The sequence below is a fragment of the Salvelinus alpinus genome, chromosome 13, assembly GCF_045679555.1.
Source record: "Salvelinus alpinus chromosome 13, SLU_Salpinus.1, whole genome shotgun sequence".
Taxonomy (NCBI): Eukaryota; Metazoa; Chordata; class Actinopteri; order Salmoniformes; family Salmonidae; genus Salvelinus; species Salvelinus alpinus.
Genome location: NC_092098.1, coordinates 15,091,816 through 15,114,237, shown reverse-complemented (window position 1 = coordinate 15,114,237; position 22,422 = coordinate 15,091,816). Strand labels below are relative to the sequence as shown.

Genomic DNA, 22,422 nt, shown 5'->3' with positions numbered 1-22,422 from the left:
CGGACTAGGACTGAATCGTGGTCTCACTCTCCTTCACAACACAGACTAGGGGTCGACAAAATAACATCAATCTTGCCCTCTGGATCTGAAATCGCCTCACCTTGTACCTTCTCCCCAACTCATTCTCTCACTCTCCCAATAGTTTTAGATGTCAGACGCTCTTGTGTGTCACTTTGTTTTATAACATAAGAGACACTGAAAGAAGAAGTGTTTAGACAATATGGTCATACCCTTGAAATGGCAGTGAGAGTTTGAAACAAAAAGCCCAAATGAGATGTCACAGAGAAAAGATAGCTTCCATCTGAAATAAAATAACTAACTAGTTCAATGTTTCTGTTCTTTCGTGGAGATAGATTTCACTAATGTGTGTGCACCAGATTGCACAAAATCGTTCCTTTCTTTCCCTTTCATAGAATGTTATTTTTTCAAATTAATGAGTCTGAATATCACATTATGAAACCATCGGTCGTGAGTATGACACGGTATGGTTGAGAAAATTGGAAATCAAAAAGCTGTCAGTCAAAACTGCATAATGTGCAGTCAAAACGGCAAAGCATTTACTCTCCATAAGTGGTTACTGAATAAAACCATTGCTATTGCCAATTTACTCACTGCTCCCAAATCTTTGACATCCTGCTCGATGTAAAGATGTGTGCACCTGACTGCCATTACAAAAAAAAACACATGTATATATTTTTGTTGTTGAAATTTTTGGACCCGTGTTAAGTTTCACATATACATTTTTCACAGGTTTTTCCCTCATGAAGAAAATACATTCCCGACATGTTACAAGTTTTTTCCACACGTTTATTTTTAAACCACATCTGGTCTCCCATCTAGGGATACCAACACATCTGGTCTCCCAATACCAATACCAACGCTGCTTAGCTTCAGAAGCAAACCAGCAGTGGGATGCAGAGTGCTATGCTGCTGGAAAGAATTTACCAAAACTTTCAACTGAAAAAAAGGCAGAGAAAGCAAAGGCCAGGGTAACATAACCAAAGATAGGGAAAATTGCACAAAAGAGGGAAGGAAGCGTGTTATTTAATTGCGTTATCATAACAAATGTTTCATCGTTTTTTTGTTTTTTTGCATCCAGTTACAATTAATTTGATTTTGCATTTAAAATTTATTTGCTTGCAATTTTTTTGTTGTTGCTATTAATAATTTGTGGTTCATGTTTTGATTTAAATATCTTTATTTTTGTTTGCAATTTTGTTCTCGACTTCAGAAGTTTTGCTTGATATTAATTCCACAAAAGCATTTCACTCCCTAGAGGATTGCACCATATAATAACACCATTACTCTAAGGTGTTTAAGGATCAGACCCTTTTATTCAAATTTTCGCCTAAAATGACATACCCAAATCTAACTGCCTGTAGTTCAGACTCTGAAGCAAGGATATGCATATTCTTGATACCATTTGAAAGGAAACACTTTGAGGTTTGTGGAAATGTGAAAGGAATGTCGGAGAATATAACACATTAGATCTGGTAAAAGATAATACAAAGAAAAAAACAACAGTTTTTTAGAATTTATTTTGTACCATCATCTTTGAAATGCAAGAGAAACGCCATAATGTATTATTCCAGCCCAGGTGCAATTTAGATTTTGGCCACTAGATGGCAGCAGTGGAAGTGCACCGTTTTAGACTGATCCAATGAACCATTGCATTTCTGTTTAAAATGTTGTATCAAGACTGCCCAAATGTGCCTAATTTGTTTATCAATAACTTTCATGTTCAAAACTGTACACTCTCCTCAAACAATAGCATGGTATTCCTTCACTGTAATAGCTACTGTAAATTGGACAGTGCAGTTAGATGAACAAGAATTTAGGCTTTCTGCCAATATCAGATACGTCTATGTCCTGGGAAATGTTCTTGTTACTTACAAATGCGGGACTAGCACAGAACAGTGAACAGAATATATATATATCTTTTTTGGGGAGGAGGGGGCAGGTTAATTGAGGGGGCAGGTTAATTTCAAATAGTGACATAGAAATTCTTAGTTGCTACATCCATTTACATAAAAATGTATGATATGTACCAATTGATTCTTGAAGAATATAATGTATAAATGCCTCATGAGCTTAGTTCATCTGTCATACCCCATCAGAACCCAAAATATAAGCTTGATTTACTCTGTTTGTAAACTTCTTCAGGATCGGTGGGTCCCCTGCGGGACGGTTGAGCTAACGTAGGCTAATGCGATTGTTCTGCGAATGTCCCGCAAAATCGTTCACTAGTCCCACATTTGTGCTTTTTAGATGTGGTCACCCTAATTCCACGGGTGTAAACATTGCTACTGCAACATTTAGCAACATCTTTTCACATGAGGAGGATAACATTATTTCAACCCCACATGTGAATCTGCAATTCCACATGTGAAATTGAGATTTTCATGTGGAGTTTTCTTACAAATTTGGTTTTCACTTTCAAATGTGGAATTGCAAGTTGAAAAAAAAGCGTGAAAAACAATTACATGTAAAAATCTAATTTGCAGTTTCATATTTGAAAAATTTCAGATGGGAAAATCTCACTTTCACATGTGAAATTGCAAATTCACATGTGAAAAACAATAAAATGTGGAAGTTTTTCACATATTAACCTGCAAATTAGATTTCACGTGATTGATTTTCCTATATGAACTTGAAATTCAATATGTGAAGTATTCTCGTCACATGTGAAAAGGTGGTGTTAATATGGTTTCACGTGTGAAATTTAAGCTCAACATGTGAAAAGAGCTATTTCACATGTGAAACTGCAAATTTAACAGATGTTTTTTTTGTAAGGGTGCACTGTGACGAGATGGCAAGAAGGGCATGATCTGTGTGTGTGTGTGTGTGTGTGTGTGTGTGCGTGCATGTGTGTCTCACCTGAGCCCTCCAGGTTGTCCATGCTTAGTCCAGCAGTGTAGTCAAAGCCACAGAGCTGACGTGACACTCCGTAGCCTTCATCCTCCTCTTCTTCCTCACACTGGAGGTTGGTGCCCAGGTCAGACCCCAGCGTGCTAGACACATAGCCCATCGGAGGGACAGGGGCCTTGGGCGGGTGTGGGCTGCCCTTCATATGCCTGTATAGAACATGAGGGAACATGTTATGTCACTGAGACAGGAAACTGAGCAGTAGATAAAGACACTAACAGACAGGACGTAAAGGCTAAAACACAAGTCCCTGAACAACCAAATGCCAGAGTGCAGTACTAGGGCCTCGTTCAGTATGGGTGAGTGTTTGTGTGGGAGATTGAATTCATTATTTTCCCTTCACATCTATGTGCACATCCCTTCCACGACGCTCGTGCTAGCACTAACACAATGGACTGGTAATTGTCTGGGTGAAGGGAGAAGAATGGCAGGGTTGGGCAGGGCTGTCAGTAACGTGTCTGTTTTCTCCCCCCACCGCTGTCCCCTCCGATGCCTCGCCCCACACCTCGTCCCACTACGGAGGAGACGCATATGTAATTAGCAGCTCTTCTTCCTGTTGTCAGAGCAGCACGCTAGGCCAAAACCCATCATTACCCTTCAACACGCGTTCCTACCGACATGACCCGTTTCCCAATGCCTGTTACACGTTAGAGGTGTAATCAATGAAGGGATGTTTTTATCGCTCACATGAAACATGAAACCAGGGGTTAGGATGACATGCCTAAATACCACACCGATATGAAACACTCAACAAGACTATTGGCTATTGATATGCAAAATATCTAGCTCAGTTCTAGAGAACGACAGCTCATTCATTCACAGTGCAAAGCAGAAATTGCCAGGTGAAAGTCTCATGATTGAAATATCATAGGCAATTTAGACAAATTTAACAAGTACCGGTGGCAATTCAAAAGAACACAAAGTACAGTACTTATCTGTTCATTTCACAGTGGAAAGTGGATACATAATGCATCCAAAACATGCAGCAAGGGCAATTGTTGTATCATATCATGTACCAGACTCAGGGCGCTCAGCACACTCCACAGAGGCTTTGAGAAGAGACTACATAGAGAGTAAAGAGTTATAGCCCAAAGGAATGAAGAAATCCATTGACAGATCCACAGTAATTTCTCTCCTCCTCACCATGTCTGTTTGGCCACTTCATACTGGTAGGCTCTGGTCAGCTCATCCAGGTGAGCCTGCAGCATGGACTGCATCTCCTCGTGGTGGGTGGAGCTTAGGGAGGAGGATGACGGTTGGCTGTAGGGAGCTGCTGCCGGGGAAGAGGCCACTCCCCTGAGTGGCGGGGTGGGCACTCGCTCCTCCTCTAGATCGTCGTCCAATCCCTGGTGAAGGTAAGTCTGGACAGGAAGGGGCGGGGCCCAGCTGTCACTGTCATACCTGCAATATGTAGGGAACGAGAATGTGAGTAATTCAGGCTAAAATCTAAAACCTTATACTGTGGATGTGTGTGTCTATGGATATGTTTACACAGGCAGCCCAAAGTTGATATTTTTTTACCACTAATTGGTCTTTGGACCAATCAGCAGCTCTGAAAAAGATCTGATGTGATTTGTTAAAATACCAATTAGTGGACATTGGGCTGCCTGTGTAAACACAGCCTATGGTGCTTAGAAATCTATGTAAGTGTGTTACTGCTAGTGCACAGTGACTTGCTCTCAGTGTTATACACTGGTGATGAGACAAAGCCTAGCCAACAGACAAATACTATTCTTTTTCTACTGGTTTGTATTTTGCCAGACCATTAAACACCCTGTTATCTGATGTTCTATCAATCAGCAGAGGGAGAGAGAGAATTACACAGATTGGCTGCGGTTTGTAATTACAAAGTGACTGGCAGGAATGGGGTGCTGAGATCAAATGAAAAGATCTAACCACATGCTGTTTTGTTATAAGTGGTGGTGAACCAGCCAAAGCTTCTTGAAACTGGCTGCAAGATATGTATGCAAATGTGCACACCCCAAGGTTTTAGGCAGAAATACACTGAGTGTACAAAACATTAGGAACATGACATAGACTGACCTGATGAATTCAGGTGAAAGCTATGATCCCTTATTGATGTCACCTGTTGAATCCACATTAGTCAGTGTAGATGAAGGGGAGGAGACGGTATAAACGTCCTCAGATTCCCAAGGAAACTATTATAATATAATAATTTTGAAATCTTACATTTGTCCTTGCACAGCAACAGTCCTACAGTAACTGCATTATATTACCCCCAATATCTAGGGCAAGGTTTTTCCACTGCCCTCTTTCCAAAAAATGCCTGTGACAAAAACAGTGTCTTTTTCTTACAATAACAAGCCGAGTAATGAAGATGGCTGTTTCCTCAGTATGACAAGTGCAGGCACCAGGAGCTCAATCAGCACTGGGGTACTACTTCCTGTAACAGCCTGCTGCTCGTTTGTGCTTAGCCCTCTCGTTTAGTGTACACACACACACACACACACACACACACACACACACACACACACACACACACACACACACACACACACACACACACACAAACACACCTAGAGATAGAGGAGAGCTCCAGGAGAGACAGAGAGCCACGCTGGTTACAGCCAATTAGGAGAGGGTTTTCTTTCCTCTCAGTGGCTCACTGACAGACCTTAGATCCCCAAAAGACAAGAAAGGCTACATGTGCTCCTTGCTATTATTTCACTTCCATCATGATAGAATGTTTATAGGTACATGCATCAAAATACTATTTAGGGTATTTTAATGACTTTCAAAGACATTTGAAAGTAAGTATTTAGATTATATTTTTTTAAAACAATAGTTAGTTATAGTAATAGAAATATACAGTGGTAATATTGGAATGGATTTGGAAATACACTTGGAATGTATTGGCACGTAGTATTACACAGTGTATTTCAAATACAAAAATATATACTCCCATGCATTTGAACCCATGCCCTGTTTGGTATTTGAAATAACGTATTTAGAAATACTGTAAGTATTTTCAAATAGTAAGCATTTTATCGGAAATTATTTGAAATAGAAGTAGATGATTTGGGCCACATTATTTGAACATACCAAAATACACAGAAAACAAGTATTTAAATAAAAAAGAATCAAAACATGTATTTGTACACAGGTCTGGTATGTCTACATGTGTGTGGAGAGAGAAAACATATTTTCTTACCCTCCTCCATGGTTCTCTAGGGGGTAGTGGTCCACCTCGGTGCCTGGCAGTGGGTGCATGGGTGGGGGAGGCAGGGGCATGTTGACCCAACAGGACCCATTGGATTTGGAGGTTTTCGACCCACCCTTCGACTTCTTTTTCTTGCCGCCCTTTCCACCTGAGTGGAGAGAGAGAAAGAGACTTGGCCCTAAACAGAGAGTACACAGTGGCAGAACACCTGACCACTGTGACTGACCCAAACTGAAGGAAAGCTTTGACTATGTACAGACTCAGTGAGCATGGCCTCGCTATTGAGAAAGGCCACCGTAAGTAGACCTGGCTCTCAAGAGAAGACAGGCGATGTGCACCCTGCCCACAAAAAGAGGTGGAAACTGAGCTGCACTTCCTAACATCCTGCCAAATGTATGACCATATTAGAGACACATATTTCCCTCAGATTACACAGATTCACAAAGAATTCGAAAACAAACCCAATTTTGATAAACTCCCATATCTATTGGGTGAAACACCACAGTGTCTTCACAGCAGCCAGATTTGTCACCTGGTACCACAAGAAAAGGGCAACCAGTGAAGAGCAAACACCATTGTACACTGCTCAAAAAAATAAAGGGAACACTTAAACAACACAATGTAACTCCAAGTCAATCACACTTTTGTGAAATCAAACTGTCCACTTAGGAAGCAACACTGATTGACAATAAATTTCACATGCTGTTGTGCAAATGGAATAGACAAAAGGTGGAAATTATAGGCAATTAGCAAGACACCCCCAATAAAGGAGTGGTTCTGCAGGTGGTGACCACAGACCACTTCTCAGTTCCTATGCTTCCGGGCTGATGTTTTGGTCACTTTTGAATGCTGGCGGTGCTTTCACTCTAGTGGTAGCATGAGACAGAGTCTACAACCCACACAAGTGGCTCAGGTAGTGCAGCTCATCCAGGATGGCACATCAATGCGAGCTGTGGCAAGAAGGTTTGCTGTGTCTGTCAGCGTAGTGTCCAGAGCATGGAGGCGCTACCAGGAGACAGGCCAGTACATCAGGAGACGTGGAGGAGGCCGTAGGAGGGCAACAACCCAGCAGCAGGGCCGTTACCTCCGCCTTTGTGCAAGGAGGAGCACTGCCAGAGCCCTGCAAAATGACCTCCAGCAGGCCACAAATGTGCATGTGTCTGCTCAAACGGTCAGAAACAGACTCCATGAGGGTGGTATGAGGGCCCGACGTCCACAGGTGGGGGTTGTGCTTACAGCCCAACACCGTGCAGGACGTTTGGCATTTGCCAGAGAACACCAAGATTGGAAAATTCGCCACTGGCGCCCTGTGCTCTTCACAGATGAAAGCAGGTTCACACTGAGCACATGAGCACATGTGACAGATGTGAGAGAGTCTGGAGACGCCGTGGAGAACGTTCTGCTGCCTGCAACATCCTCCAGCATGACCGGTTTGGCGGTGGGTCAGTCATGGTGTGGGGTGGCATTTCTTTGGGGGGCCGCACAGCCCTCCATGTGCTCGCCAGAGGTAGCCTGACTGCCATTAGGTACCGAGATGAGATCCTCAGAGCCCTTGTGAGACCATATGCTGACACATGCACATTTGTGGCCTGCTGGAGGTCATTTTGCAGGGCTCTGGCAGTGCTCCTCCTTGCACAAAGGCAGAGGTAGCGGTCCTGCTGCTGGGTTGTTGCCCTCCTACGGCCTCCTCCACGTCTCCTGATGTACTGGCTTGTCTCCTAGTAGCGCCTCAATGCTCTGGACACTACGCTGACAGACACAGCAAACCTTCTTGCCACAGCTCGCATTGATGTGCCATCCTGGATGAGCTGCACTACCTGAGCCACTTGTGTGGGTTGTAGACTCCGTCTCATGCTACCACTAGAGTGAAAGCACCGCCAGCATTCAAAAGTGACCAAAACATCAGCCCGGAAGCATAGGAACTGAGAAGTGGTCTGTGGTCACCACCTGCAGAACCACTCCTTTATTGGGGGTGTCTTGCTAATTGCCTATAATTTCCACCTTTTGTCTATTCCATTTGCACAACAGCATGTGAAATTTATTGTCAATCAGTGTTGCTTCCTAAGTGGACAGTTTGATTTCACAGAAGTGTGATTGACTTGGAGTTACATTGTGTTGTTTAAGTGTTCCTTTTATTTTTTTGAGCAGTGTAAATACAACCCATATTTATTTTCCCTTTTGTACATCTTTACAACACTGTATATAATATACATAATTTGAAATGTCTTTATTCTTTTGGAACTTCTGTGAGTGTAATGTGACTGTTCATTTTTATTGTTTATTTCAATTTAGTTTATTATCTACTTCATTTGCTTTGGCAATGTTAACATATGTTACCTATGCCAAAAAAGCCCTTGAATTGAACTAAATTGAGAGAGGGAAGGGAAGTCAGAGATAGAGAGTTGATCTTATCAGCCCGGTCTTTGCCTCACAATGTAGAGATATCCCTACAGCCCCCAAGCTGTGAGTTTTAATGAGCTGATACTATTTCCCACCCCATGGGGTTCTAACACACACACACAAACACACACACACAAACACTGCTGCTTGGAAAGCTATTTTAACATCACCTGGGCTTTCTCCCTCTCTTTCTCCCCCACCTGGCTCTCATTATTTCTCTCTTAGTGTGCTGACAGAGCAGTAAGACTTTTCCTCTATGTTGACATATTGTGACCTTGGGACTATACGGTTGTATTTGCACAAAGCATAGTTCTGAGATATTGAGCATAAGACTTTTCACATCGCAGATCTCAGAACTGTTTTGTAGTGAATTGTTCTTTCATAACCCATTAAGGTCCTCACCTTAAAGATACCTGAAATGCAGAGTATCAAAATGCTGAGACATTTGTAAATCCATTTTTTAGGGGGGTGCAATCACAGATAGAACCTTATGGCTCTGAAATGTCAATCTGGGTTCAACCATAAGGTTCTGTCTGACACTTCTGAACTAGACATGTTCAGTTAAGAAAACTGTAGCTATTTGAATGCATCAATGATAGACTGAAACTATTTTATCAAGATAGAGTCAGAACACATCTTCTACTATATTAAGAAATGCATTATGATCATCAGACAAATGCAATGATGTAAAAATATAATTTACTTAAACATAATTTACAGTTTTTTTGCTTGAGTGCCATTATTGATGGCTAGACTAGCCAAAACCATATTTAGAGTGAGATAGAACCTTATAATGCCTTTTTTTTCTAACTTCACAGTCCCAAGGTCTCGATTTCTTAAAGAAGCACTGAGACCTGGGGCCACGAGCTGCAGGCTGGCTCCCTCCCTTTGTCCATTCCCTCTCTTCCTCTTCCTCTCTGTTCCTTATCTCTCTCAGTTAACCAGCCCTCAGGTGAGCATACAGCCCAAAGCACGCAGGAGAATGGCCGGCCACCTGACCAACAGACAGACTGACTGAGACTCTCCCTACAATACGGCTCTGCTCGGTAAAGCCAAGCTAATTGAATATCCACGGGTCAAAACACAAAGGAATCCCTGCCTCTGCTAATCAAATTAATCCAAAGAAATGTGCCTTCATTTTCTGACATTTCTGGGGTAGAAAAACTCCTGAGGCTGAGGAGTAAAAATCGACATGAAGAGAGGAGCGATTAACCACTATATCCTCAGGGTCCATTTACAATGAAAATGTAAATATAACATCCCCCTCTCTCTGCTGCCCCCTTTCTCTCTCCCTCTCTAACTTGTTTTTTGTGCTCTCCCTGTCTGCTCTCTCTACTCAAGTCAACATTCAACTCTCTGCTCTCTTTTCTAATCAATCCTCTGAAAATACATCTCTTCCTCTATTGTTTCCAGGACTGGCGTAACACAGTTTCTCTGGACCACCACCGCAAGGTAGGAGTTGCCCCACCCCAAATAAAAAATTGCATGCATCAGCCAGACAGCTACTCACAAAGTATAGACTACCGATTGCTGTCCATGGTGCTGAAATTGTGATACGTCTATGCGGCTGCCTATCGAATCGATGATAGGCTTTCTGTGGTGCCAGGGCATGTAGCCTATAGCTTTGCTTTAGCTAATGGATAAATGTTTATTGGTAGAACAATTTGGATGTAATTTTCTCATGCTAAACCTAACATTTCACAAAGCTACGGTATACACAGTCTAAGTGTCATTAGGCTGCCATTTAGGCTGGTGGCAATAATGTAATTACTTGTTCAGTAATTAAGGTTGGAAATTCAATTATTGCAGATTGTAAAATGTATTTTCAATACAACAGCATACTAATCAGAAACCATTGGATTTTTTGTTGTTGTTGGATTTTTTATATACAGTACAACTGTCCTGTATAGCCAACCTGAACCTGCATGACATGAGCCTTCCTAGCACTCTGTCCCAGCTTGGATAAAAAGTTGTTGTGAGTAAAACCAGTCTAATAATGCCAAATAATACAGTCAGTCCACCCTCAAAACACTAGCTTACTAGGGATTGTTTCATTATGCAGTGTAGCCTACTATATATACAGTGGGGAGAACAAGTATTTGATACACTGCCGATTTGGCAGGTTTTCCTACTTACAAAGCATGTAGAGGTCTGTAATTTTTATCATAGGTACACTTCAACTGTGAGAGACGGAATCTAAAACAAAAATCCAGAAAATCACATTGTATGATTTTTAAGTAATTCATTTGCATTTTATTGCATGACATAAGTATTTGATCACCTACCAACCAGTAAGAATTCCGGCTCTCACAGACCTGTTAGTTTTTCTTTAAGAAGCCCTCCTGTTCTCCACTCATTACCTGTATTAACTGCACCTGTTTGAACTCGTTACCTGTATAAAAGACACCTGTCCACACACTCAATCAAACAGACTCCAACCTCTCCACAATGGCCAAGACCAGAGAGCTGTGTAAGGACTTCAGGGATAAATTGTAGACCTGTACAAGGCTGGGATGGGCTACAGGACAATAGGCAAGCAGCTTGGTGAGAAGGCAACAACTGTTGGCGCAATTATTAGAAAATAGAAGAAAATAGAAGAAGTTCAAGATGATGGTCAATCACCCTCGGTCTGGGGCTCCATGCAAGATCTCACCTCGTGGGGCATCAATGATCATGAGGAAGGTGAGGGATCAGCCCAGAACTACCCACAGGACCTGGTCAATGACCTGAAGAGAGCTGGGACCACAGTCTCAAAGAAAACCATTAGTAACACACTACGCCGTCATGGATTAAAATCCTGCAGCGCACACAAGGTCCCCCTGCTCAAGCAGGCGCATGTCCAGGCCCGTCTGAAGTTTGCCAATGACCATCTGGATGATCCAGAGGAGGAATGGGAGAAGGTCATGTGGTCTGATGATTCAAAAATAGAGCTTTTTGGTCTAAACTCCACTCGCCGTGTTTGGAGGAAGAAGAAGGATGAGTACAACCCCAAGAACACCATCCCAACCGTGAAGCATGGAGGTGGAAACATCATTCTTTGGGGATGCTTTTCTGCAAAGGGGACAGGACGACTGCACCGTATTGAGGGGAGGATGGATGGGGCCATGTATTGCGAGATCTTAGCCAACAACCTCCTTCCCTCAGTAAGAGCATTGAAGATGGGTCGTGGCTGGGTCTTCCAGCATGACAACGACACGAAGCACACAGCCATGGCAACTAAGGAGTGGCTCCGTAAGAAGCATCTCAAGGTCCTGGAGTGGCCTAGCCAGTCTCCAGACCTGAACCCAATAGAAGATCTTTGGAGGGAGCTGAAAGTCCGTATTGCCCAGCGACAGCCCCGAAACCTGAAGGATCTGGAGAAGATCTGTAGGGAGGAGTGGGCCAAAATCCCTGCTGCAGTGTGTGCAAACCTAGTCAAGAACTACAGGAAACGTATGATCTCTGTAATTGCAAACAAAGGTTTCTGTACCAAATATTAAGTTCTGCTTTTCTGATGTATCAAATACTTATGTCATGCAATAAAATGCAAATTAATTACTTAAAAATCATACAATGTGATTTTCGGGATTTTTGTTTTATATTCCGTCTCTCACAGTTGAAGTGTACCTATGATAAAAATTACAGACCTCTACATGCTTTGTAAGTAGGAAAATCTGCAAAATCAGCAGTGTATCAAATACTTGTTCTCCCCACTGTAGCTGTCACACCCTGATCTGTTTCACCTGTCTTTGTGATTGTCTCCACCCCCCTCCAGGTGTCGCCCATCTTCCCTATTATCCCCAGTGTATTTATACCTGTGTTCTGTATTTGTCTGTTGCCAGTTCGTTTTGTTTCATCAAGCCTACCAGTGTTTTTCCCCTCTGTTCCTGTCTCTCGATTGTTCCTGTTTTCTAGTTTTCCCAGTTTTGACCATTTCTGCCTGCCCCGAGCCTGCCTACCGTCCTGTACCTTTGCCCCACCTATCTGGATTACTGACCTCTGCCTACCCTGACCCTGACTGAGCCTGCCTGCTGTCCTGTACCTTTGCCCCACCTATCTGGATTACTGACCTCTGCCTGCCCTTGACCTGTCTTTTGCCTGCCCCTGTTGGATTAATAAACTGTTGTTACTTCGACGTTGTCTGCATCTGGGTCTACGTGATGATCGCTATATATAGTATTTAACTGCTATTTAGCTGCTATTATAAACCCTTTATAAAAATAACACATAAAAAAGCCTAACAATGAGGAAAAAAGTAGTTGGCTAGAGGATAAATTCAGCCAATATTTATTGTTACACTCAGCAGGTTTTGTCTGGCTAATAGCTTACACAAATGGGCTGCAATCAAGGTAAATTAAACGTAAAGAAATTAAATGAACTCCAACTTGAGAGACTGACCACGGCCTGTAGGTCTAGGTTGTGGGCCCGACTGCTTTCTATAGGCCTACTAAGTATTGCCAACCCAGACATTCTTTCCTGAGACATTGTGCATTATATATTACATTTAACCTTATATATTATATACAGTTGAAGTCGGAATTTTACATACACCTTAGCCAAATACATTTAAACTCAGTTTTTCACAATGTCTGACATTTAATCCTAGTATAATTTCCCTGTTTTAGGCCAGTTAGGATCACCACTTTATTTTAAGAATGTGAAATGTCAGAATAACAGTAGAGAGAATGATTTATTTCAGCTTTTAATTCTTTCATCACATTCCCAGTGGGTCAGAAGTTCACATACACTCAATTAGTATTTGGTAGCATTGCCTTTAAATTGTTTAACTTGGGTCAAACGTTTCGGGTAGCCTTCCACAAGCTTCCCACAATAAGTTGGGTGAATTTTGTCCCATTCCTCCTGACAGAGCTGGTGTAACTGAGTCAGGTTTGTAGGCCTCCTTGCTCACACACGCTTTTTCAGTTCTGCCCGCAAATTTTCTATGATTTGCACTTTTCGCACCAAAGTACGTTCATCTCTAGGAGACAGAACGCGTCTCCTTCCTGAGCGGTATGACAGCTGCGTGGTTTATACTTGCATACTATTGTTTGTACAGCTGAACGTGTTACCTTCAGGCGTTTGGAAATTGCTCCCAAGGATGAACCAGACTTGTGGAGGTCTACAATTTTTTTTCTGAGGTCTTGGCTGATTTCTTTTGATTTTCTCATGATGTCAAGCAAAGAGGCACTGAGTTTGAAGGTAGGCCTTGAAATACATCCACAGGTACACCTCCAATTGACTCAAATTATGTCAATTAGCCTATCAGAAGCTTCTAAAGCCATGACATAATTTTCTGGAATTGTCCAAGCTGTTTAAAGGCACAGTCAACTTAGTGTAAATATACTTCTGACCCACTGGAATTGTGATACAGTGAATTATAAGTGAAATATTCTGTCTGTCAACAATTGTTGGAAAAATTACTTGTGTCATGCACAAAGTAGATGTCCTAAACGACTTGCCAAAACTATAGTTTGTTGACAAGAAATGTGTGGAGTGGTTGAAAAACGAGATTGAATGACTAAGTGTATGTAAACTTCCGACTTCAACTGTATATATTATTATATATTAAAAATATACCATTTAAACTTAGTCTTGAATGATGAATGCCAAGATATACCAGAGATAAGGGACTGTTGATATTGCAACCAGAGCTTCCGATAGCCTACAGTTCATCTCTTTCCGTAAAGTGTTGAGGCCGGCAATTAAAGAGAATGAGAGGCTCAATTAAATATTTTGCAGAACTGCTGTATTTGAAGCACCACTCCCTTCTGCCCAGTTTCTCTGATGATGCTATGGCGATCAAGCTGTTTTCAACCATTCCGGTAGTTATTGCTTCTGCGGAGAGATTGTTTTTTAAACTAAAACGAATAGAGAACTACCTAAGAAGCACTTTGGACACCTGAGTAAGCTCCATCCATTGCCCTGGCACCGTCTTAGCCTTGACCACAGCATTTGTTCACCGATATGCCCTTACTTTCAATTAGTTCAATAGTACATTGTTCAAGGCCTGAGGCACATTCTTGAAGCCCAAGAAACAAAAATGTAGCTTCCCAGTGTATATGGAAAAGGGTTATGAATAACTTTTTGGAGGGTTACTGTCAAAAGGATTGATTAAATGTAAAAAACTATTTGTCGATGACGGGTGCATGGGCCCCCAGAGCTCGTGCCCCCCCCCCCCCCCACCTTGCGAGGTTGTCCGGTACGCCAGTAGTTTTCAGACTTTCTCTTTTCAAACTTTCTCTCTATCTTTCTCTCTCTTTCTCTCCTCCTCTACTAGTCTTGAAGCCTATTGTTATTCCAAAAAGCCATCTAACGAATGCTACACTTCACTCCGTGACTGACCATCCAGACAATGTTATACAATCTAGGGAGATCTGATGCTATGCTTTAGGGCTTCCTTTGGAGCATACACAAATCCAAGGACACATGCACACATTCAAAATCACACAGCCCTACCCCGCCCGTCCCCTCCCTGTGCTTCCTCAGTGTTGCAGTGGCGTACCGTTACAGGGGCGACCGTCGGTCAGTGAGTAGCCCAGGTTGGCCATCTCCTGCTGGGCTCGAAGGGAAGCCTTCCAGCGCGGGTCTGGTCTGTCCACAGCCAGCTCATGGAAACTGTTGGACTGCAAGATCTGGGTGGTGGCGTAGGGCGTGGCCTGTAAGCCCCGTGCTGGGCTGCTGTAACCAGCTTTGCCTGTGAAGTCTATACTGCTGTAGATGGCGCCGTCAGACAGCATGGTGCCCGTCTTCTCACCCACTCCGGAGGGTAGCACATCTGAGATGAGAGATTAGGAAACAGACAGATGCATGAAGAGATAAAGTGGCCATCTTTAAGGTCAGCGTGTAACACATTAGCACTCCCTGCTCCAGCGGTAGGCTCCCTGTGTTAGTTCAACTGACCACAATCGAGCTGAGATGAATCAAAGTGATTAGCTAGCAGGATAATTATCACGTCGCCATGCAATGCCCTGTAGGGGCCCGGCACTGTGTCCGAGGGAAAGGGCCCATCACACAGGGCTGACCTTCAGCTCTACCCACAGGGGCTCGGGGCCGCTCATCAGCCTGGTGGGAGCTAAATGAGCTACAGGAAAATGGCACCAATACACACATACTATCTCTCCATCTCAAACGCCCACACACACAGAAACACACACTGCCACAAGCAGATAATCTAGTTTACAAGCGTGTTTAACCAATCATGCATAGGCAGAAGAAACACACACACACACGCTCTCATTAAAGTTTGTGTCAGTTTTTTGAAGCCAATAGTGATGAGATAGGTAGCGTGATCCAGAGAGACTGAGAGTCCGGAGTGTGTGTGACGGCCTGTCAGTGTGCCTGCTGAGGGATACCCTCCACACTGAATAATGCATGCAGCTCATACATGTATTCACTGCCTCTCACTCTGGGCACATGACCTCTGACCTCTGGTCTCACTGTGGGGCTGTGGTGTTGCCGTGACACCATGGTCAGCTGGGATGGTCTGGGTCAGCCCTCTATCAACCTCCATTCTCTAATTCCCTGGGTCTGGTTCTGTTTGACCAGGGGTGATACCTATGTTTTCTTACCTCCACGACCAAAGTTACCCCGGTCCTTGGGACCTCCCAGGCCCCCGTTGGCCGGCAGGCTGGTGGAGGGCCAGGAGTCAGCCAACCAGGGGAATCCTGGGTCACCGGCTTTCAGTAGACCAGGACGGCTATTTTTTTGAGATAAAGAGACAGAAGAGGGACGGAGAAGAATGAGAGAGAGGTGAGGGAGAGAGAGATTGTTATTTAGAAAACATCTGCTCCCGTCTGAATCCCAGCAATACTATTCATTTTCTCACATGATGTTATACCAACTGATTCAACAACAAATTGCTGTGAAACCTCACTCAGCATATCTGCTCCTCTGGAGCAGCCTGGAGCAGAGGCAACAATGAACAAACAGAGAGACATAAAAAACTGACAAGTCTATAAATCAGTGCTGGGCTTTAGCGCCCCTAACACCCCCTAGAGAAACGGACCAGGACTAAACGCACAGACATTAAATCCCTTTTAGAGCCCAGCACTACAGACATTTACATTTTAAATTTAGAATCATAGAGGGCCTTCTGGCGGTTAGCCTGCCAGCACGGGGTGGTGGGGTAGTGTCTCCATAGCAACACACACGGCAAAGCTCATACGCTGTTTTGGTGAAACCACCCCTCTCACATTGCACAGGAAATTGGCAATTTCACTCCAATTCCTAAAATAAATAGAGAATCGTTTTTTAATTTTGTTACTAGGAGAAAACAATTATTTTTCTAAACGGTATATCTGGGCTATTAACTATTACCTTACATAGCTGTTGGTATGTACAGAGGCTTCAGTCACATGGCTCACATGCCTTTGTTTGCATTTGGTTAATTAATGCAGAAGTCCACAAATGCATTTCCCTTCAAGCCAGGTCTGCCAAGCACCCAGGGAATTGTATACATCTGACTTGTGATGGCTTAAAATGTGTTTAAACCATTCTAAGAGCAATTTCCATATACAATCACACAGGCATGTTCCCACAAATTTACAGACACACACACACACGTGTGCATGCACACACACATGCGCATGCACACACACACCCACCCACCCACCCACCCACCCACCCACCCACCCACCCACCCACCCACCCACCCACCCACCCACCCACCCACACACCCACACACACACACACACACACACACACACACACACACACACACACACACACACACACACACACACACACACACACACACACACACACACACACACACACACCACACATGGGCTCAGGCAACAACACACAGTTTATTTTTAGCTTATTTTTTGGCTGCATTTGTATCAGCTCTGGGCTGGATCTGCCTGCTCAGGTGTGACAAAGGAGAGGAAGAGAGGAGAGAAAAAAAGGACAAGAAAGCAGAGAGAAGGAAAGAGAGAGGGAGAGGAAGAGCCTGATCCCCTAGCCCCTGGGGGAGCTCTCTTCATATTCTCACACAGTCCGTGCCCAGTGATTTTCACCCAGTGATATTCAGAGCTAGGCTACGCATCTCTGTGCTCCGTCAGGCAGATCAGACTAGAGTTGCAGTAGACGACAGGGGTACTCTACATTCCTATACTGCAGTGTCTGTCTGCCTGCCTGGGGTTGAGTGGAACTGGGGAGTATCCTCTCCAGCCCCACTCCCTTGGGTCATTATCTCTTTACATCGTTACATATGCTTGCATTCTGGAGGCGTGCCGTTAGCAGCGCCTCTCCCCGCGTGTCGACAGGCAAATTCATCACCCCCCCTGGCAACGGCGCCACCAGCCCCGCTGCACAGATGAACGAGCCAATAAAAAAACCTGCTCTGCCCGCATTAATTGTTTCTGATAATTTCACGGGAGTGATTGATGACTCAATCAATCGATACATCAACGCACATGTTGCGCCAGGATGAATAAGCGGGGGAGTTTTGGAACATATTCATTCATCAGAACGGATCTATTCTTCTTCCGATGAGTCTGTACCCTCCGTGAAGGTTGATCATTCCACACTGATATGTTCTATCATCACACCAGCATCCATGTTGTTCCACAAGGGATGGATCATCATTTTTTTTTGTCACTGTAATCAAAGACCATGCCATTACGATGTGTTGAGTGACTTAATAAGGACTTTGTTTGTCCTCACCTTCCATTTTCAATCAGTCCTCTGTCTCGTTGAAACGTCACTGTGGTCCAACCAGAGAGAGATGGCAGGGAGCAGAGTGAGAGAGGAGGAAGAATTTTAATCAGAAGAGTGCTCTGAAAAACATTGAATGCTACAGTCCAACATCCAAATTAAGGTGAGAAGACAGGACAAATGGCCAATACCTGCACGGGTAAAGGTGAAGGACTGAACTGCAACAAAACAAGACAGAGATAGTGTGTGTTAAAAGCCTGTCGACACTGTAGACAAAGTCGATGCAACATCAGCAGAAACAAACATGAACACAACCACAGACATACAAAAAAAGATGCAACACCATCTGTTTGACAATGTTAGATACATCTGTATCAGGAAAGATGTGACAGAGACTATGGAGATTGGCTGGGTGAGAGATACAAAGCCGGCGGCAAAAAGACGACAAACATTGAACTGCATATTGAAGAAGAATTTGCTCTGAGTAGGAGCGCTGGTGAATGAAGCAAATCACTATTGAACTCGGTAACCACCATGGTTTCCACCCCAGCCACTGAAGCATGGTGATAGCAAACCAAATAATGCCAATAGTCCACAGCTACATGCTAAAATCACCCCCGGAAGGCCAAACGAAAAATTGCATACCTAAATCTGGAGAATGCATTTATGGCTAATGTGCGAATGACATGGGTCACGGTCCCATAATGTAAGGAAATGTGAATTACTTATTTCAACTGAGTGTATTTGAGTTTTATGGTGCAGGGTTGATGGGATTGTGTTCACAGCTGATGCACATAGGTGCACAATGGATTAAAGCAAAGAATATTTATTTCCTTCTGAGCTGAATATCTCCTTTATTCTGCATTAAATGATACACCATCTAGCCAAAACAGCTCTGTCTCTCACCTGGGATTCCACTAACTCACCCTAGACACATCGTCTAAGGCATTTGGGAAAGCTACCCTACACTGTAATGTTTCTGTATAGTGGTTTTGGTGTTGATATTACTCAGGCCCATATCCATAATAGTATAGTGGTTCTGACCTGCGTAGTTGCTGAGGCCCTTCCTCTTCTTCCTCCTCCAGTACAGCCAGGCGCTGAAGCCCATGAGGACGATCCAGCAGGCCCCTCCCAGCCCAGCGATGAAGGCCGGCTGCTTCACCACGTCTGAGATGCTGTTGTTGCCCTCCGCCCCCGTCATCACATCACGCAGCTCTGCACCTGGGGACAGACAGCAGGGGACAGGAGACACCAATCAGATGGACACCATGGCATCTGGTGGATGGGATAGCGTTTGGCTGTCCAGTAGACCCAAACCAGTCAACGGCTAACATATCTCAAAAACGAGTACAAATCTATGTTTATTGATAGTTAATATCAAAATCTACTATATGATCTGAAAACAAGAAATTCTGTAAGAAAGGTAAGGAAGGTACAATCACGTTACAGCTATTTTCTAGGGTAAAAACAACACTATAGATAAACAATATCAAATTAAAAACCCACACCATTGAAAGCATAAAACTGCAATATGTCGGCAGAGAGTTAATCAATTCAGCAGTGCTCTCATCAATTTGAACTCCGAGACGGGAGATTGACAGAGCAGCTCAGACAGAGTTTGATTTTCTGCTGCAGCTACTGTGCTGTGAAATTAGATTCACAGTCTCCAGCGGGAGCAGGAGCCCCAGCCCCAGTCATTAAGCCTCAGTCCACAGGCCTCTGTTTGCCATTCTGTGGCCGTTAAGGATATTTTCCCCACACATCAGTCAAAAGTCACGGATGAAGAGCGTTTGGCCTGGCTCTGCTATTGATTTTAGGCCTATCCTTCAGCTGTTTGATAAGATGTGATAGGCTGATAAGCCCACCCCAATAACACTGTCTACTTTGTTAGCGCTGGCCGCACAGATATCGAGGAGGATTATTGATATGGCTAACAGCACTCGCCACACTGTTACTGGACACTACACTAAATGAAATGCTATTGATTTCCTGATAGATCACTATGAATGGAGCCTTACAGAACTCAGTGAACCTTCAGCTTCCAGCAGTACACATGTGATCTCCGGCAAGGCACAATTTTCTTTTTTCCCAAGCGTGATAAATTGATCAATCATTTTTCCAGACCCCCTGTCTGTGAGACAGATTAGGGTTCCCTGTTATTATGTGTGTTGCCTCAGACCCTGTGTGTGTTACCTATGACGATGGGCTGGGGCTCGCTCTTCACCCCCACTCCGGTGCTGGTGCCTGCCGCCACCTCCACACGGTACTGCACCCCCGCCTGCAGACCCGCCACCACCACGGAACGGATGGCCGCATCCACCGTCTTATTCACATGGAAACGTGTCTCGTTCGCCAGGCACCAGATCTAACACACACACACACACGGGGACAGGCATTTGTGGGGAGAGGCAGTTGATACCAAATGTCTTGTAATATCAATGTGTGTATACAATACACACACAGTGAAGCTTTATTTTCTCAACATTTAGAATACAGATTGCCGCTGCCTACCTTGTACTCTTGGATGATGCCGTTCTGGTGCTCTGCGGGAGGGGGGTCCCAGGACACGCTGATGGAGGTGCTGTTATGGTTCCCCACTGTCAGCACTGTCACCTGCTGAGGAGGAGCGCTGGGCGCTGCATGGGGAGGCACAACAAAACACATCAGCATCACCACATCTTCACATTCCAATAGAGAACTGCTGCTGCCTGCTGTCCGCCAGAGCATAACCGAGAGCACTGCCTTTATTTATATTTAAAGGTTCAATGTGGAAGGCTTTCTCTGTAGCAGAAGCAAGGCACAATGCCACTGTGTTAAAAAAATGCGCTTGGGAGAGCCACCACAACATACAGAAATAATGACTGCACTCTCCACATTACCTCTTTTTATCTTTCTCTCTCCAACCTTCATCCCTTACTCAAGTCTTTCTTTGAATCATTCCTTTTCCTTGCTGAGTAGCAGTACCAGACGTCTCCTGGTGCCTTCGTAGGTCGTTTTTTTTAACCTTTATTTAACTAGGCAAGTCAGTTAAGAACAAATTATTGTTTACAATGACAGCCTAGGAACAGTGGGCTAACTGCCTTGTTCAGGGGCAGGACGACCTTGTCAGCTCGGGGATTCGATCTAGCAACCTTTCGGTTACTGGCCCAACGCTCTAACCACTAGGTTACCTGCCGCCCCAAAAGGTTTATGGGAATCTACTATAACAATCCATCTAGTTGAACAGGAAGTTACAATCTCTAATGCCAAACATTATTATTGTCTGTTGAACTTCCGAGGCCCAATCACTCTTCATTGCCTGGTGAAATTCCATGCAGTCTTTACTAAACATACCAATAACCGAGTAACTGTGCCCTTCCAAAAAAGAGCAGAGCAGACTGGCACATGTACCCCAGAGTAAAGTATGGGCTTGTGATGAAAGGCCCGAGCCCAGCGACTGATACTGCCTCTGTATTAATGGATCACCCCCATCACACGCAGTCACACGTTAGCACTCGGGATGCTAAAGCACCACATTATGCATATCTGAGCTAAATGAAAGCCCTCCATCGTGGTGTACAGTAACGAATGAGATGCTAATAAGCCCATTAGTTGTGTGATGTATCGCTGGCAGAAATGTGACCTGCTGCATGCCACGTGGCGTGCCAAGTGACACTTCGGTAACCCCATGTCCAATCGTTTTAGATCGACAAAACACTGCTGATCCCCAGTGTGGGCTGACAGACCGCTCATACCAGTCACCTTCAAAGGCTGTATAGGGATTCAAACAGCTTGGAGACACCTGCAGGCTAACAGCATGGCTATAGGACAGCTTAACACATAGACCTATTGTTTCTATAGTGCTGGATGTTTAGTATTCATTCATTCAGAACACTACAGCAGCTTAATACTCTGAACTACCATCTCTGTATTCCCAATGCACAACTCATTTAAATCTGATTGATTGGTTGGGTTAACTCAGAACTAAACTCAATTGAGAAGCCATACATTTTGAAATGGCATTATACAGTCAGTGGAAGATTCATGTGAATCAGCTATTGGATTGTGTCTCAGTGAAATGTGGCTAGCCAGGTGGGACGTTGCACAACAGTCTCATTTACCAGCTGGCCTCTGAGCCACCTGGCTACCGTGGATACAGTAGATTTCTCCAGAAGGACCTTAGGTCTGGAGAGAACTGTCTACACGGACTGAACATGCCCAGAGCGTTACACTTGGATAACAACTCCTGTGTGGGCCTAATTGGGTTAATGGACACAAGGAATAAAATGCAGCTTGAACGC

At 44.0% G+C, this 22,422-nt stretch overlaps 1 protein-coding gene across 4 annotated transcripts in view; it reads right to left on the bottom strand.

The window, feature by feature from the left end:
* Positions 1-22,422, bottom strand: part of LOC139537178 (roundabout homolog 2-like) — a 177,930-nt gene that overhangs the window by 7,846 nt on the left and 147,662 nt on the right. For 2 of the 4 annotated variants that reach the window (XM_071338192.1, XM_071338195.1), the window contains exons 15-24: positions 20,654-20,778; positions 20,336-20,507; positions 19,187-19,363; positions 18,334-18,360; positions 18,152-18,191; positions 16,054-16,181; positions 14,988-15,260; positions 6,098-6,254; positions 4,069-4,326; positions 2,878-3,074 (exon numbers count right to left, since the gene is read on the bottom strand). In XM_071338192.1, the coding sequence (XP_071194293.1) occupies positions 2,878-3,074; positions 4,069-4,326; positions 6,098-6,254; positions 14,988-15,260; positions 16,054-16,181; positions 18,152-18,191; positions 18,334-18,360; positions 19,187-19,363; positions 20,336-20,507; positions 20,654-20,778 (1,554 nt within the window). The remainder of the gene's footprint in view (positions 1-2,877; positions 3,075-4,068; positions 4,327-6,097; positions 6,255-14,987; positions 15,261-16,053; positions 16,182-18,151; positions 18,192-18,333; positions 18,361-19,186; positions 19,364-20,335; positions 20,508-20,653; positions 20,779-22,422) is intronic. The other 2 variants (XM_071338194.1, XM_071338196.1) reach the window with 1 other exon arrangement.